Source organism: Anomaloglossus baeobatrachus, chromosome 11 (genome assembly GCF_048569485.1).
Source record: "Anomaloglossus baeobatrachus isolate aAnoBae1 chromosome 11, aAnoBae1.hap1, whole genome shotgun sequence".
Classification (NCBI taxonomy): domain Eukaryota; kingdom Metazoa; phylum Chordata; class Amphibia; order Anura; family Aromobatidae; genus Anomaloglossus; species Anomaloglossus baeobatrachus.
The window spans coordinates 20,983,788-21,001,819 of NC_134363.1; the positions used below are offsets into that span (position 1 = coordinate 20,983,788).

The 18,032-nt window shown below is 50.6% G+C and overlaps 1 protein-coding gene across 2 annotated transcripts in view; it reads left to right on the plus strand.

The window, feature by feature from the left end:
- USF2 (upstream transcription factor 2, c-fos interacting) overlaps positions 1-11,014 on the plus strand; it is a 33,896-nt gene extending 22,882 nt beyond the window's left edge. Inside the window, exons 5-10 of one of the 2 annotated variants that reach the window (XM_075329274.1) lie at positions 695-848; positions 1,170-1,257; positions 7,878-7,936; positions 8,022-8,116; positions 8,443-8,607; positions 10,049-11,014. In XM_075329274.1, the coding sequence (XP_075185389.1) occupies positions 695-848; positions 1,170-1,257; positions 7,878-7,936; positions 8,022-8,116; positions 8,443-8,607; positions 10,049-10,138 (651 nt within the window). In that variant the 3' untranslated portion in view covers positions 10,139-11,014. The remainder of the gene's footprint in view (positions 1-694; positions 849-1,169; positions 1,258-7,877; positions 7,937-8,021; positions 8,117-8,442; positions 8,608-10,048) is intronic. The other variant, XM_075329276.1, reaches the window with a different exon arrangement.
- The last annotated feature ends 7,018 nt before the right edge of the window (positions 11,015-18,032 follow it).

The window sequence follows — 18,032 nt, forward strand, 5'->3', positions numbered from 1 at the left end:
GTACATAGTGACTGCACCAGCAGAATAGTGAGTGCAGCTCTGGAGTATTATACAGGAGGTAACTCAGGATCAGTAATGTAATGTATGTACACAGTGACTGCACCAGCAGAATAGTGAGTGCAGCTCTGGAGTATTATACAGGAGGTAACTCAGGATCAGTAATGTAATGTATGTAAACAATGACTGCACCAGCAGAATAGTGAGTGCAGCTCTGGAGTATAATACAGGAGGTAACTCAGGATCAGTAATGTAATGTATGTACACAGTGACTGCACCAGCAGAATAGTGAATGCAGCTCTGGGGTATAATACAGGAGGTAACTCAGGATCAGTAATGTAATGTATGTAAACAATGACTGCACCAGCAGAATAGTGAGTGCAGCTCTGGAGTATAATACAGGAGGTAACTCAGGATCAGTAATGTAATGTATGTACACAGTGACTGCTCCAGCAGAATAGTGAGTGCAGCTCTGGAGTATAATACAGGAGGTAACTCAGGATCAGTAATGTAATGTATGTACACAGTGACTGCACCAGCAGAATAGTGAGTGCAGCTCTGGTGTGTAATGCAGCACCTTTGCATTAGTGTATGCAGTGCATGCTTTGGGTTTACACTTTGCACGGCTCCATACATAAGATGAGGCATCAACGTGGAGCGTTTTCCCATATTGTGACTGTGGTTGTTGATGTTGCAGGCGGTCATCCAGAACCCCTTCAGTAATGGCGGCAGCCCTTCTACAGATGCGGTCAGTGGTGAGGCTCGCTTTGCATACTTCCCCGCTTCCACTGTGGGCGACACAACGGCTGTGTCCGTTCAGACCGCGGACCCCGCGCTGACCCAGGCTGGAGGTACGTGCCCTCCACCCTCTTCTCTTTTCCTTTATGATCAGTTGGGGAGGGGGGGGGGTTGGTTAGGGATGTGAGAATCGATTTGCAGGACTCCTCATCTGTGACCGCTGCACTGGAGGCCTGCAGACCCCCTCACCTCCCGGAGTGGACTACCCCTTTAAGTGTGCTATTCAGTGACAGCATTCAAAGCTCTTGAAACTGCTGCTATATTGCTGCACAGTTTGCAAAAAATTGCTACAAAAAGTCAAATGTTACCTGGGACATATTGTAATAAGATGATACCTGACAGCCGTGTAACAACCTGCGCCTTCACACCCTCAGGGCAGTTCTACGTCATGATGACCCCTCAAGATGTGATTCCTGCCGGGACACAGAGGACGATCGCTCCGCGCACGCACCCCTACTCTCCGTACGTATCCATACCTGCTTATCACTGGATCCAGGCTTCCACCTGATGGATGATGGTGTCGGACCCCACTGAGTATATATATATATATATATATATATATATATATATATATATATATATATATATATTATTGCTCAGTGGGGTCTGACACCATCATCCATTAATGTATATTATGCAATGTATATAATACATCTATATAATATTTAAATAAATATATATATATATATATATTATATAAAAAATATATATAATATAAATATTATAATATGTAATTCTTTAGTTAATACTAAATATATATATATATATATAATATATATAGTATAAATATATATTAAATACATATATATTTATTAAATATGTTTTATATCTATATGTATAGATATAAATATAAATACAATATAATATATATGAATATTATACATTTATATTATAAAATCTATATTTCTTTGTCGCTCCTTATTGGGAGACCCAGACGATTGGGTGTATAGCTATGCCTCCGGAGGCCACACAAAGTATTACACTAAAAGTGTAAAGCCCCTCCCCTTCTGCCTATACACCCCCCGTACTGCTACGGGCTCATCAGTTTTTATGCTTTGTGCGAAGGAGGCAGACATGCACGCATAGCTCCACAGCTTAGTCAGCAGCAGCTGCTGACGATGTCGGATGGAAGAAAAGTGGGCCCATATAGGGCCCCCAGCATGCTCCCTTCTCACCCCACTCTTGTCGGCGGTGTTGTTAAGGTTGAGGTATCCATTGCGGGTACGGAGGCTGGAGCCCACATGCTGCTTTCCTTCCCCATCCCTCAATTAGGGCTCTGGGTGAAGTGGGATCCTTTCGGTCTCCAGGCACAGGAGACCGTGCTCCATCCACAGCTCCTGAGGACCATGCTGGATAGGAGCCGAGTATCGTTCAGGGACATGGCCCTGCTACTTGGAGGTACTCTGTGTCCCCGTGGGGACCGCGCACAGCAACACTCCAGCATTGCTGGGTGTGCTAGTGCACCGGGGACAGCAGCGCTGACTGCGTTTGTGCCATTACACACTTCAGCGTCGCTGAGTGTGTTCGTGTAGGGGGACTGCCGCGCTGACCGCCGCTGCCATGGTTATCACTGCGGCGCGGCTGGGACTGTTAGTGCGCCGGGGACTTCCGCGCCGACCGCGCTTATACGGCGGCCGCGCTTATAACTCGAGTCCCCGGCTTTTGCGGCCTAGTCTCGTTTTCTTCCCGCCCCCAGCCCTGCCAGTCAGGGGAAGGGCGGGACGCTGTACAGGACGGCAGCACTGAGGGCTGGAGCATGCTTTGCATACTCCACCCCCCTCACTCTGCACAGTGGGGCACCAGTTCCCGCACTTTTCTGGGTCACGCCCACGGCTCCCTCCTCTCCCCAGGACGCTGGCAGCCATTCCTCTACAGCTCTGCTAACGCTGGAGAGGAGAGACAAGCTGAAAGAGACCCAGGCAGGAATTCTGGTGCCCACACAACCGCTTTGCGCAGGCGGTAAGCAGCACCTGTGTTGCTGGCCCCACTAGTGCAGAAGTGTACTTATAGATTATATGATTATAGACTATACTTTACACTGTAGGGTGCACTGTTGATTTGTGGCTATATACCCTCCTGTATTGCTCAGAGGAGACAATAGCATGTCGTCCACAAATAGCAAGGGTGCCAAAGCGCAGACTTACTATGCTGCCTGTGCAGCATGTACGGCTATACTGCCGGCAGGTTCCACTGACCCTCATTGTGTGCAATGCTCGGCCCCTGTGGCACTTTCTCAGCCGGAGCCTCTGCTAGGGGTGGCCCAGGGAGAACCACCTGTTAACACTGTCCAGGTGACAGGGACGGAGTTTGCAGTTTTTACTGATAGACTTTCTGAGACTATGGCTAAGATATTAGAAGCCTTGCAGTCCAGGCCGGCATCTCAAGCCAGGGGCACTGTGTTATCATTGTCCCCTGGTCCCCCTCAGTTGGAACAGCAATGTCCTCCCGGGGTGTCTCATGGATCCCAGGGTGAGGTCTCTGACACGGACCGCAGCCCCAGACCGACTAAGCGAGCTCGCTGGGAAATCCCCTCGACATCATCACATTGTTCAGGGTCTCAGCGAGAGGACTCTCTGTATGACGAAGCGGAGGTAGCTGATCAGGATTCTGATCCTGAAGCCGCTCTCAACCTTGATACTCCTGATGGGGACGCCATAGTGAATGACCTTATTGCGTCCATACATCAAATGTTGGATATTTCTCCCTCAGCTCCTCCAGTGGAGGAGTCAGCCTCTCAGCAGGAGAAATTCCGTTTCAGGTTTCCTAAGCGTACGAGTATGTTTCTGGACCACTCTGACTTCAGAGAGGCAGTCCAGAATCACCATGCTTGTCCAGATAAGCGTTTTTCCAAGCGCCTTAAGGATACACGTTACCCTTTCCCCCCTGACGGGGTTAAGGGCTGGACTCAGTGTCCCAAGGTGGATCCTCCAATCTCCAGACTGGCGGCTAGATCCATAGTTGCAGTGGAAGATGGAGCTTCACTCAAGGATGCCACTGACAGACAGATGGAGCTCTGGTTGAAATCCATCTATGAAGCTATCGGCGCGTCTTTTGCTCCAGCATTCGCAGCCGTATGGGCACTCCAAGCTATCTCAGCTGGTCAGGCGCAAATTGACGCACTCACACGTACGTCTGCGCCGCAGGTGGCGTCCATAACCTCTCAAACGTCGGCATTTGCGTCCTACGCTATTAATGCTGTCCTGGACTCTGCGAGCCGTACGGCGGTTGCAGCCGACAATTCGGTGGCAATACGCAGGGCCTTGTGGCTGCGGGAATGGAAGGCAGATTCGGCTTCCAAAAAGTGCTTAACTGGATTGCCATTTTCTGGCGACCGTTTGTTTGGTGAGAGATTGGATGAAATCATCAAACAATCCAAGGGAAAGGAAACATCCTTACCCCAGGCCAAACCAAAAACACCCCAACAGAGGAGGGGACAGTCGAGGTTTCGGTCCTTTCGGGGTGCGGGCAGGTCCCAATTCTCCTCGTCCAAAAGGCCTCAGAAGGATCAGAGGAACTCCGAAGCATGGCGGTCTAAATCACGCCCTTAAAAGACCGCCGGAGGTGCCGCTACCAAGGCGGCTTCCTCATGACTTATGGCCTCCTCACACCGCATCCTCGGTCGGTGGCAGGCTCTCCCGCTTTTGCGACACCTGGCTGCCACAAGTAAAAGACCGTTGGGTGAGAGACATTTTGTCTCACGGTTACAGGATAGAGTTCAGCTCTCGTCCTCCGACTCGATTCTTCAGAACATCTCCGCCTCCCGAGCGAGCCGCGGCTCTTCTGCAGGCGGTGGGCATTCTGAAGGCAGAAGGAGTGGTGGTCCCGGTTCCTCTTCAGCAACAGGGTCACGGTTTCTACTCCAACCTGTTTGTGGTTCCAAAGAAGGACGGGTCCTTCCGTCCTGTTTTGGACCTAAAACTGCTCAACAAACACGTAAGGACCAGGCGGTTCCGGATGGAATCCCTCCGCTCCGTCATCGCCTCAATGTCCCAGGGAGACTTCCTAGCATCGATCGATATCAAGGATGCTTATCTCCACGTACCAATTGCTCCAGAGCATCAGCGCTTCTTGCGCTTCGCCATAGGAGACGAACACCTTCAGTTCGCGGCACTGCCGTTCGGCCTGGCGACAGCTCCAAGGGTTTTCACCAAGGTCATGGCTACAGTAGTTGCGGTCCTCCACTCTCAGGGTCACTCAGTGATACCTTACTTAGACGATCTGCTGGTCAAGGCACCCTCTCAAGAGGCATGCCAACACAGCCTCAACGTTACTCTGGAGATTCTCCAGAGTTTCGGGTGGATCATCAATTTTCCAAAGTCAAATCTGACACCGGTCCAATCACTGACATATCTTGGCATGGAGTTTCATACTCTTCCAGCGATAGTGAAGCTTCCGCTGGACAAACAGCGTTCACTACAGACAGGGGTACAATCACTCCTTCAAGGTCGGTCACACCCCTTGAGGCGCCTCATGCACTTCCTGGGGAAGATGGTGGCAGCAATGGAGGCAGTCCCTTTCGCGCAGTTTCACCTGCGTCCACTTCAATGGGACATCCTACGCAAGTGGGACAGGAGGCCGACGTCCCTAGACAGGAACGTCTCCCTCTCTCAGGCAACCAAAGCTTCCCTTCGGTGGTGGCTTCTTCCCACCTCATTATCGAAGGGGAAATCCTTCCTACCCCCATCCTGGGCGGTAGTCACGACGGACGCGAGTCTGTCAGGGTGGGGAGCAGTTTTTCTCCACCACAGGGCTCAGGGTACGTGGACTCAGCAAGAGTCCTCACTTCAGATCAATGTTCTGGAGATCAGGGCAGTGTATCTTGCCCTAAAAGCGTTCCAGCAGTGGCTGGAAGGCAAGCAGATCCGAATTCAGTCGGACAACTCCACAGCGGTGGCTTACATCAACCACCAAGGTGGGACACGCAGTCGGCAAGCCTTCCAGGAAGTCCGGCGGATTCTGCTGTGGGTGGAGGACACAGCATCCACCATATCCGCAGTTCACATCCCGGGCGTAGAAAACTGGGAAGCAGACTTTCTCAGTCGCCAGGGCATGGACGCAGGGGAATGGTCCCTTCACCCGGACGTGTTTCAGGAGATCTGTTGCCGCTGGGGGATGCCGGACGTCGACCTAATGGCGTCACGGCACAACAACAAGGTCCCAACATTCATGGCTCGATCTCAAGATCACAGAGCTCTGGCGGCAGTCGCCTTAGTTCAGGATTGGTCGCAGTTTCGGCTTCCTTATGTGTTCCCTCCTCTGGCACTGTTGCCCAGAGTGTTACGCAAGATCAGGGCCGACTGCCGCCGCGTCATCCTCGTCGCTCCAGACTGGCCGAGGAGGTCGGGGTACCCGGATCTGTGGCATCTCACGGTCGGCCAACCGTGGGCACTGCCAGACCGACCAGACTTGCTGTCTCAAGGGCCGTTTTTCCATCTGAATTCTGCGGCCCTCAACCTGACTGTGTGGCCATTGAGTCCTGGATCCTAGCGTCTTCAGGATTATCTCAAGAGGTCATTGCCACTATGAGACAGGCTAGGAAACCAACGTCCGCCAAGATCTACCACAGGACGTGGAAAATATTCCTGTCGTGGTGCTCTGCTCAGGGGTTTTCGCCCTGGCCATTTGCCTTGCCCACTTTTCATCTCAATCAGGACATCTCCTTACCCTCGTTTTGTCCTCATCCAGTTCACCAATGTGAAAAGGATTTGCACTTGTTAGATCTGGTGAGAGCACTCAGACTCTACATTTCTCGTACGGCGCCCCTGCGCCGCTCGGATGCACTCTTTGTCCTTGTCGCTGGCCAGCGTAAAGGGACACAAGCTTCCAAGTCAACCCTGGCTCGGTGGATCAAGGAACCAATTCTCGAAGCTTACCGTTCCTCGGGGCTTCCGGTTCCCTCAGGACTGAAGGCCCATTCTACCAGGGCCGTGGGAGCGTCCTGGGCCTTGCGACACCAGGCTACGGCTCAGCAGGTGTGTCAGGCAGCTACCTGGTCGAGCCTGCACACTTTCACGAAACACTATCAGGTGCATACCTATGCTTCGGCAGATGCCAGCCTAGGTAGGCGAGTCCTTCAGGCGGCAGTTGCCCACCTGTAGGACGGAGCCGTTACGGCTCTATTATGAGGTATTATTTACCCACCCAGGGACTGCTTTTGGACGTCCCAATTGTCTGGGTCTCCCAATAAGGAGCGACAAAGAAGAAGGGAATTTTGTTTACTTACCGTAAATTCCTTTTCTTCTAGCTCCAATTGGGAGACCCAGCACCCGCCCCTGTTTTTGTATACACATGTTGTTCATGTTAAATGGTTTCAGTTCTCCGATATTCCTTCGGATTGAATTTACTTTAAACCAGTTTATAATTTTTTCCTCCTTCGGGCTTTTGCACCAAAACTGATGAGCCCGTGGGAGCACGGGGGGTGTATAGGCTGAAGGGGAGGGGCTTTACACTTTTAGTGTAATACTTTGTGTGGCCTCCGGAGGCATAGCCTATACACCCAATTGTCTGGGTCTCCCAATTGGAGCTAGAAGAAAAGGAATTTACGGTAAGTAAACAAAATTCCCTTCATCTTCTATACGTATATATATAAATGTGTGTGTATATATATATGTATATATAATATATATTTTATATAACATTGTGTGTGTGTGTATGTATGTGTGTGTATATATATATGTATTATATATAAAATCTATAAATGTATAATATTTATATATTGTGTGTGTCATATATATATATATATTATATAATATATTTTATTATATAAATGTATAATTATATATATTATATTGTATTTATATTTATATCTATACATACAGATATATATAGATATAAAATAAATATATTTAATAAATATATTACATGTATTTAATATTTATATATATATATACATTATATATATTTTTTTATATAATTATACTATTTATTATATAGTATATTAAGTATATATTATACATATATATTTATATTATATTTACATTATATGTTTATATTATTTATCATATATATATATATATACATTATATATATATATATATATAATTTTTTTTATTATTATTTTTTTTCTTTCTTCTTCACTCTAGAAAAATGGATGGAAACCGAACACCTCGGGACGAGCGGCGCCGAGCACAACACAACGAAGGTAATCTGTGCTCCTCATGGACCCGTTAGAGTCACTTATCACATTCGCATTTCCAATACATATTGTTTTTTTTTGTTCCCTGCAGTGGAGAGAAGACGACGAGACAAGATCAATAACTGGATCGTCCAGCTATCGAAAATCATTCCAGATTGCAACACGGAGAGCAGCAAAACCGGAGCAGTAAGAGCCACACATTCCCCTTGTTGTAGTTTGGATGGGCACTACCCTCTTATAAAGTGACGGCGTATACCCCTCCAGATCACAAACTTTTATAATAGGCGGGGTCTGACCAAAGTGACCCCACCAATCCCAGGAATAAGAGACGCGGTGTCGTTTGACAGCCGCAGCCCTTCACTGGGTTTTTTTTCTGGCACTGTTGGGTATGAAGGGGTGCGCTTAGTGTCGGGGGGGTGATGGAGGACGACATTGTAAATCACATAAAGCTGTACTGTACTCTCTTGCTATGACAACCCTCATTATATTCAGGTTTCCCATTTTGCCTCTAGGGTGTAATAGATCCCTTGTTTTCCGGTTCACAGCAGAGTAAAGGCGGGATCCTGTCCAAAGCCTGCGACTACATCCGCGAGCTGCGCCAGACCAACCAGCGCATGCAGGAGACCTTCAAGGAGGCCGAGCGGCTGCAGATGGACAACGACATACTGCGCCAGCAGGTGGGTGACACGCGCCGGACGCCATGTTTACTTGAAAAGCGGTTGAGGAGTGGCTTTTAACAAAGGCGTGAGACTTTCTGCAGAAAGATGATGGAAGCCTTGGGGCTGCTCTCCCTTTTTGCAAACCCTTTGGCAATGGGGGGATGACCAAAGAAGCTCTTTCCCTATTAGGTGCTGCAGTTACTACTGTCCCAAGCATGTTGGGGTTAAACGAGCAAGATGAGAGTGACTCTAGCAAGACGTTGGGTGTTGGCATTAGCCACACTCTGCTCCATGCCCCGCTCCACTCTTTGCTCTGCTCCGTGCCCCGCTCCACTCTTTGCTCTGCTCCGTGCCCCGCTCCACTCTTCGCTCTGCTCCGTGCCCCGCTCCACTCTTCGCTCCGCTCCGTGCCCCGCTCCACTCTTCGCTCTGCTCCGTGCCCCGCTCCACTCTTCGCTCTGCTCCGTGCCCCGCTCCACTCTTCGCTCTGCTCCGTGCCCCGCTCCACTCTTCGCTCTGCTCCGTGCCCCGCTCCACTCTTCGCTCTGCTCCGTGCCCCGCTCCACTCTTCGCTCTGCTCCGTGCCCCGCTCCACTCTTCGCTCTGCTCCGTGCCCCGCTCCACTCTTCGCTCTGCTCCGTGCCCCGCTCCACTCTTCGCTCTGCTCCGTGCCCCGCTCCACTCTTCGCTCTGCTCCGTGCCCCGCTCCACTCTTCGCTCTGCTCCGTGCCCCGCTCCACTCTTCGCTCTGCTCCGTGCCCCGCTCCACTCTTCGCTCTGCTCCGTGCCCCGCTCCACTCGTCGCTCTGCTCCGTGCCCCGCTCCACTCTTCGCTCTGCTCCGTGCCCCGCTCCACTCTTCGCTCTGCTCCGTGCCCCGCTCCACTCTTCGCTCTGCTCCGTGCCCCGCTCCACTCTTCGCTCTGCTCTGTGCCCCGCTCCACTCTTCGCTCTGCTCCGTGCCCCGCTCCACTCTTCGCTCTGCTCCGTGCCCCGCTCCACTCTTCGCTCTGCTCCGTGCCCCGCTCCACTCTTTGCTCTGCCCCGCTTCGCTCTGCTCCATGCCCCGCTCTTCGCTCTGCTCCGTGCCCCGCTCCGCTCTTCTCTCTGCTCCGTGCCCCGCTCCACTTTTCGCTCTGCTCCGTGCCCCGCTCCACTTTTCGCTCTGCTCCGTGCCCCGCTCCACTTTTCGCTCTGCTCCGTGCCCCGCTCCACTTTTCGCTCTGCTCCGTGCCCCGCTCCACTTTTCGCTCTGCTCCGTGCCCCGCTCCACTTTTCGCTCTGCTCCGTGCCCCGCTCCACTTTTCGCTCGGCTCCGTGCCCCGCTCCACTTTTCGCTCTGCTCCGTGCTCCGCTCCACGTCCTCCATTACTAATCTGGCACAGCGCATGAAGCGATGGCCTCAGCGTCCCAGACTGTCCTGCAATGTAAATCTCTTCACCTTCTCTTTCCTTTACCAGATAGAAGAGCAGAAGAACGAGAACACCCTCCTGCGGGCGCAGCTGCAGCAGCACGGCATCGAGGTGGTGGACGAGGCGCCGAGGCAGTAGATCCCGGGCGACCGCGCTCCTTGTGCGAATGCAGCGAGTCAAAAAAAAAAAAGATGCCACGAAAAGAAAACAAACTTGTATATCGGCTTTCCCTTCCCTTCATTGTCCCCTTTTTGCCCTGCGCACCTGCCCCCGCCCCGCATCCCCCCCCAGCCCCCCGCTCCTTTTACAGTAACCGTGTCAAAGATCTCCCTCCATCCTGGCGAACTGTGTGGCACAAGAGCCGGCGGGCGAGGGACTGCCACCCCCGCGGGGTCTTCCTCGCAGACGGGAGAATTCCTTTTGCCCTCTCATCAACTTGGACCATGTTCACCTTGAAGAAAGGAAACCTCTTCACTGCCAGGGACTTGCATGGGGCTGCCGGAAGGGTCTGCCCAGCGGCGGAGGGTCTCTGCCCGGCAGCGGAGGGTCTCTGCCCGCACGGCCGAGGGTCTGCTACGTTTGCATCGCTCTCATATTTTGTTTTTTTTTTATGATGATTCTATAAATATGAACATACCGTAGACTTTTAGCAATGACGATAGAAGGAGTCCCTTGTTTCTTTTTATTGTTTTTTTTAACCCCTTTGTTACTATGCGGATCGACGGGTAGAATTGCGCCCACCCAGGAGGTACGGCTCTTCCATAACGTTACCGGATCTGCTTCCTTCTGCACTCGCTGTTTTTATCTCTTTACGCCACTAGATGGCGACGGTGCAGAAAAGCGCAACTCCACCATCGAGACTCGCTTTGCGGCACTGGTGTAAAACCTCTCTAATCTGACCCTTGCCATTTAGAAAACCCGTCTCTATAGGCGGCACAGGGTAAGGGCTGCCAAACCGTACCCAAAAGGGGCACTAGAACCCCACCAATTATGAAAATAAACATTTTACATACATTTTTCCAGCTCTGTAGAGAACTGCAGCCAGCCCTGTTTATTTGAATTAGGCCTGCGCCTCGGGCGGCAAGGGGACAGTGGCGAATCTGCACCCCAGCCCCTTTTATGTTGGCATACCTCAGCAGGGAGGTAATGGGACCAATATGGGCAACGGATGCACCATGGTCGCCCGGTGCCGCTCATGTGATTGGCAGCAGCGTTTCTCTCCGCAGGGAATGGGGGTGGTGGGGTCACGTGATGATAGCTCCAATGACATGTAAAAAAAAAAAAAAAAAAAGCCGCCTTTTGTTATTGTTCCTTTTAAACTCCTGTTTATGGTCACTTTACCGCTACCATAGTAAAAATAAAATTCTTACGACCCGCCCCGACCCCCCTCTCCCCCGGGTATTTCATCTGCCGTCTTATCTGAGCCGGGGAAAGCTGGGTGATAGCTAATATGGCCGGTATTACCGCGCCTGCAGCTTTATGTGGGTTTTAGGCAAGTTTTGTGCTCAGTCGGTGGGAGTACGCTGATGGTCTTGAAAGGTAAATTGTCTTTATTCAGAAGCAGGTCAGCCCTTCTGGAAAGTAGGAGCCTCCCCACTGTGAGGTATAACGGTGGCCACCCAGCTCTTCCATAATACGGTTAATTCTGCTGCTCCCAGGCTGGGCCTATACGGGCAGCTCTTGGAGATGTCAGATGCCGGCTCTGCCCAGTGCAAAATGACTATTATCTTCATGTCCCGGCTATGATCATTACAGGCCCCACGCCTGAGGCTGCGCTAGTGAGACATTGCCTGCAGCATCACACGGAGTCCACCAGGGGGAGCAGCGGTGCCCTACATTCAGATGCTTCATGGCCTCTACGGAGATGAGATGATGCTCCAGCCCTGGATACTTCTATAGTGCAGCAATCATTTTGCAAGAACACTGCTTGCTGGCAGCAGATACATTTTGACGTTACATCCAGAGGCTGAAAGTCGCCGACCTCTTCCCACCGCGCCTCCGACCTCTCCCACCGACCTCTCTGTCCTGCCGATCTCTTCCCACCGCGCCTCCGACCTCTCCTTCTGTCCCTCCGACCTCTCCTTCTGTCCCTCCGACCTCTCCTTCTGTCCCTCCGACCTCTCCCTCTGTCCCTCCGACCTCTCCCTCCGACCTCTCCCTCCGTCCCGCCATCCTCTCCCTCCGTCCCGCCGTCCTCTCCCTCCGTCCCGCCGTCCTCTCCCGCCGACCTCTCCCTCCGTCCCGCCGACCTCTCCCTCCGTCCCGCCGACCTCTCCCTCCGTCCCGCCGACCTCTCCCTCCGTCCCGCCGTCCTCTCCCTCCGTCCCGCCGTCCTGTCCCGCCGACCTCTCCCTCCGTCCCGCCGACCTCTCCCTCCGTCCCGCCGACCTCTCCCTCTCTCCCCGCCGTTGACCTCAGGGTTCACCTTCAGTCTCTGGATGTAAAAGTTTCCACTTACTGACAACAAGCAGAGATCTTGACAGTGGAATAGCAGCATTTATAAGGGAGGACGGCAGGATGTAAAGGAGTCCCCCATAATCCAGCACCGCACTGTACGGCGGAGCAGACGATAGTCCGGACCTCGGCTTGGTTTTTTTTCAGAATATCTGATAATCCGGCACTTCTGACTCCAGATTACCGGACTTGTGTTTTGCAGGAGGACGCTCCACACGGCGGTGAAGCGGTTAACAGTCTCCTGCCGGCCGGCGGGCGCCGCTATGGTGTTTGCAATGTGTGAACTTTACCTCCGCGGCCCCCGGTCAGTGTCTCGGGCGAGGGTCCGCCCTGTTATGTAACTACAGCCCCCAACAGTTCCTGGGGTGTCTGCGGGGGGAGGGGGGGCCAGGACCCCGGGGGTCGCACCCAGTCTGGACGGGCCTGGGACCCCCATCATGTCCTGGGGCCGCCGTACACGCTGAGAGTCCATGACGGGAAATGTGACGCGCAGAGGGTTCACATACTTTTCTGTGGTGCACACGGGGTTCACATACTTTTCTGTGACGCGCACAGAGGGTTCACATTATCTGTGATGCGCACAGAGGGTTCACATACTTTTCTGTGATGCGCACAGAGGGTTCACATACTTTTCTGTGATCCACACAAAGGGTTCACATACTTTTCTGTGATCCGCACAAAGGGTTCACATACTTTTCTGTGATGCGCACAAAGGGTTCACATACTTTTCTGTGATCCGCACAAAGGGTTCACATACTTTTCTGTGATGCGCACAGAGGGTTCACATACTTTTCTGTGACGCACACAGAGGGTTCACATACTTATCTGTGACGCGCACAGAGGGTTCACATACTTTTCTGTGACGCGCACAGAGGGTTCACATACTTATCTGTGACGCACACAGAGGGTTCACATACTTTTCTGTGACACACACAGAGGGTTCACATACTTTTCTGTGACACACACAGAGGGTTCACATACTTTTCTGTGACGCGCACAGAGGGTTCACATACTTTTCTGTGACGCGCACAGAGGGTTCACATACTTTTCTGTGACGCACACAGAGGGTTCACATACTTTTCTGTGACGCACACAGAGGGTTCACATACTTATCTGTGACGCGCACAGAGGGTTCACATACTTTTCTGTGACGCACACAGAGGGTTCACATACTTTTCTGTGAGGCATACAAAGGGTTCGCATACGTTTCTGTAACGCGCGCACAGGGTTTACATACTTTTCTATGATGCACAGAGAAGGATCACATTCTTTTTTCTATGATGCGCAGAGGGTTCACATACTTTTCTTTGACACCGGGCAGAAGTGTTTGATATTTATTGGCGGATCCAACTCATTTTTTTTTTTATTTCCTCTTGATTTCTATTTGCAAATTCCAGAGCTGAATTCATAATTCTGCAGCCTTCAGAGCTGAAATCTCCCAGCATTCCCAGCTTTTCCTGTTAGTTCTTTACCAGCCTTAACGTTAAAGTAGCTACCGGAGCCAGACTGATGACTGTTTTCACTGATGAGCAGCAGAATTGTGATTACAGCTCTGAAGTATAACAGGATATATAGAACAAGCCGTATCTGGGCCTGAGATGGCTGTATTTTGTGTGATGGGGTTTGCATCTATTGCTCCCTGTTATCAGCTCTTCAGGCAGGGTGTAGGCTTTTTACATAGGATGAGTGACTCCCATGATCTAGCGCTCTGCTGTAAGCTGTGGACGTTACCGGCCCTTTAAGACGAGACCCCCGTGCTCGTCCTCTGTACATATTTGTGTGTCTCTGCTGATGTGGCAGGACGCCCCCCAGGAGCCGCCGGTGTCTGCAGGTGTCTGCGGCCCCCCCTGTGACCGGCGCCCCCCGGCTCGGATTGTGTCACTGGTGGCCGAGGTCAGCGCCGCTCCTGCCGCCTCTGGCGCCCCGGGGTCTGGGTGCAGCCGCCTCACCGGAGCCGGGTCCAGGTGGACTTCAGCCCAGTACAGGGAGCGAGGGGGGCGCCGGAAACTGGTGTATCCACACAGCAGGCATCCGAGCAGCAAGGTGCAGAGCCATCCTCTGAGACAGGCTTAGATACACAGCTCCGCAGACAGTATCATACAGGAGAGGATTAGATACACAGCTCAGCAGACAGTATCACACAGGAGAGGATTAGATACACAGCTCAGCAGACAGTATCACACAGGAGAGGATTAGATACACAGCTCAGCAGACAGTATCACACAGGAGAGGATTAGATACACAGCTCAGCAGACAGTATCACACAGGATAGGATTAGATACACGGCTCAGCAGACTATCACACAGGAGAGGATTAGATACACGGCTCAGAAGACAGTATCACACAGAAGAGGATTAGATACACAGCTCCGCAGACAGTATCACACAGGAGAGGATTAGATACACGGCTCCGCAGACAGTATCACACAGGAGAGGATTAGATACACGGCTCAGCAGACAGTATCACACAGGAGAGAATTAGATACACGGCTCAGCAGACAGTATCACACAGGATAGGATTAGATACACGGCTCAGCAGACTGTATCACACAGGAGAGGATTAGATACACGGCTCAGAAGACAGTATCACACAGGAGAGGATTAGATACACGGCTCCGCAGACAGTATCACACAGGAGAGGATTAGATACACGGCTCCGCAGACAGTATCACACAGGAGAGGATTAGATACACGGCTCAGCAGACAGTATCACACAGGAGAGAATTAGATACACGGCTCAGCAGACAGTATCACACAGGAGAGGATTAGATACACGGCTCAGCAGACAGTATCACAGGAGAGGATTAGATACACAGCTCAGCAGACAGTATCACACAGGAGAGGATTAGATACACAGCTCAGCAGACAGTATCACACAGGATAGGATTAGATACACAGCTCAGCAGACAGGATCACACAGGATAGGATTAGATACACAGCTCAGCAGGGAGTATCACAAAGGATAAGATTAGATACACGGCTCAGCAGGGAGCATCACACAGGAGAGGATTAGATACACAGCTCAGCAGACAGTATCACACAGGATAGGATTAGATACACAGCTCAGAAGGGAGTATCACAAAGGATAGGATTAGATACACGGCTCAGCAGACAGTATCACACAAGAGAGGATTAGATACACAGCCCAGCAGACAGTATCACACAGGAGAGGATTAGATACACGGCTCAGCAGACAGTATCACACAGGAGAGGATTAGATACACAGCTCCGCAGACAGTATCACACAGGAGAGGATTAGATACACGGCTCAGCAGACAGTATCACAAGGACAGGATTAGATACACAGCTCAGCAGACAGCATCACACAGGATAGGATTAGATACACAGCTCAGCAGACAGTATCATACAGGATAGGATTAGATACACAGCTCAGCAGACAGTATCACACAGGAGAGGATTAGATACACAGCTCAGCAGACTATCATACGGGAGGATTAGATACACAGCTCAGCAGACAGTATCACACAGGAGAGGATTAGATACACAGCTCAGCAGACAGTATCACACAGGAGAGGATTAGATACACGGCTCAGCAGACAGTATCACACAGGAGAGGATTAGACACACAGCTCAGCAGACAGTATCACACAGGAGAGGATTAGATACACGGCTCAGCAGACAGTATCACACAGGAGAGGATTAGACACACAGCTCAGCAGACAGCATCACACAGGAGAGGATTAGATACACAGCTCAGCAGACAGTATCACACAGGAGAGGATTAGATGCTCAGCAGACAGTATCATACAGGATAGGCTTAGATACACAGCTCAGCAGACAGTATCACACAGGAGAGGATTAGATACACAGCTCAGCAGACAGTATCACACAGGAGAGGATTAGATACACAGCTCAGCAGACAGTATCACACAGGAGAGGATTAGATACACAGCTAAGCAGACAGTATCACACAGGAGAGGATTAGATACATAGCTCAGCAGACAGTATCACATAGGGGAGGATTAGATACACAGCTCAGCAGACAGTATCACACAGGAGAGGATTAGATACACAGCTCAGCAGACAGCATCACACAGGAGAGGATTAGATACACAGCTCAGCAGACAGCATCACACAGGAGAGGATTAGATACACAGCTCAGCAGACAGTATCACACAGGAGAGGATTAGATACACAGCTCAGCAGACAGTATCACACAGGAGAGGATTAGATACACAGCTCAGCAGACAGTATCACACAGGAGAGGATTAGATACACAGCTAAGCAGACAGTATCACACAGCAGAGGATTAGATACACAGCTCAGCAGACAGTATCACACAGGAGAGGATTAGATACACAGCTCAGCAGACAGTATCACACAGCAGAGGATTAGATACACAGCTAAGCAGACAGTATCACAGGATAGGATTAGATACACAGCTCAGCAGACAGTATCACACAGGAGAGGATTAGATACAGCTCAGCAGACAGTATCACACAGGAGAGGATTAGATACACAGCTCAGCAGACAGTATCACACAGCAGAGGATTAGATACACAGCTCAGCAGACAGTATCACACAGGAGAGGATTAGATACACAGCTCAGTAGCACTCTTTTGTAGATTACTCTAGAGTTGGCATGTGTCCAGTATGGAGATTTTGTGGTCCCAGTATATAAGGGTAACACATGTGACCCTTCTCACCCGCCCTCCTCCCAGCACAGGGTCCACACACCGGCCCCCGAGACCTAATATCTTCCATCCGTCTACAGAATCATGTTTATCCACAAAACCAAATAATTATTTTACAAATATTCAATATATATATATTTTTTTTATTTATTTTGTTTAAACAAACTCTTATAAGCTAATTTTTTTTTATTATTATTTTTTATTTTCCAGTTTCACAGTTCTGAGATACGCAATTTTTTTATTTTTTTTAATGTTTTTTTCATTTGTAACATTCTTATCATTTGGCCCCCAAATTCTTCATTTACTGTTAAAATGATGCAAAAAAAAAAATAATCGAAAATGACAACAGAGAAGTAAGAGATAAGGACGGGGAGACTCCTGACGCCAGGGATTACTGTCCGGTGACCTTGTGTACGACCTGCGGGCTGGCACTGCCCATAAAATACAGCTCTGACCGCGCAGGTGGAGAACATCAGAGACCACAGAGACCACAGAGCCCTCATCTCCAGCCACAGAGACCATGAAGACCCTCTGCCTCATCCTCATCCTCTCCGTCCTCCTCCACCGGGGGCTCAGCGCCTCCATCCATGGGGTGAGTCCATTAGAAATCCTATTACTTTACCCGCTCTATAGTTAAAAATATAAATGTTTCTATTCACTGACAGCAAGTGGACATCTAAAAATTATCTTATATACTTTTATGAGTATTTCTTCAAGATCTCTGCTTGCTGTCAGTGGAGGAAAGCATTGTTGTTTGGCAATTAGGTCAGGCTGACAGGTGCCGGGCGCGTCACAGCGTGTAAGAGCAGGATTAGGACAGATTTGCAGCCTCCGGATGTAAACAGCAATGAGACTAATCCTGACTAATATACAGAGTCAAAAAATGTACCAAATGTATCTCAGCGGCTCAGACCGGGTGATAAC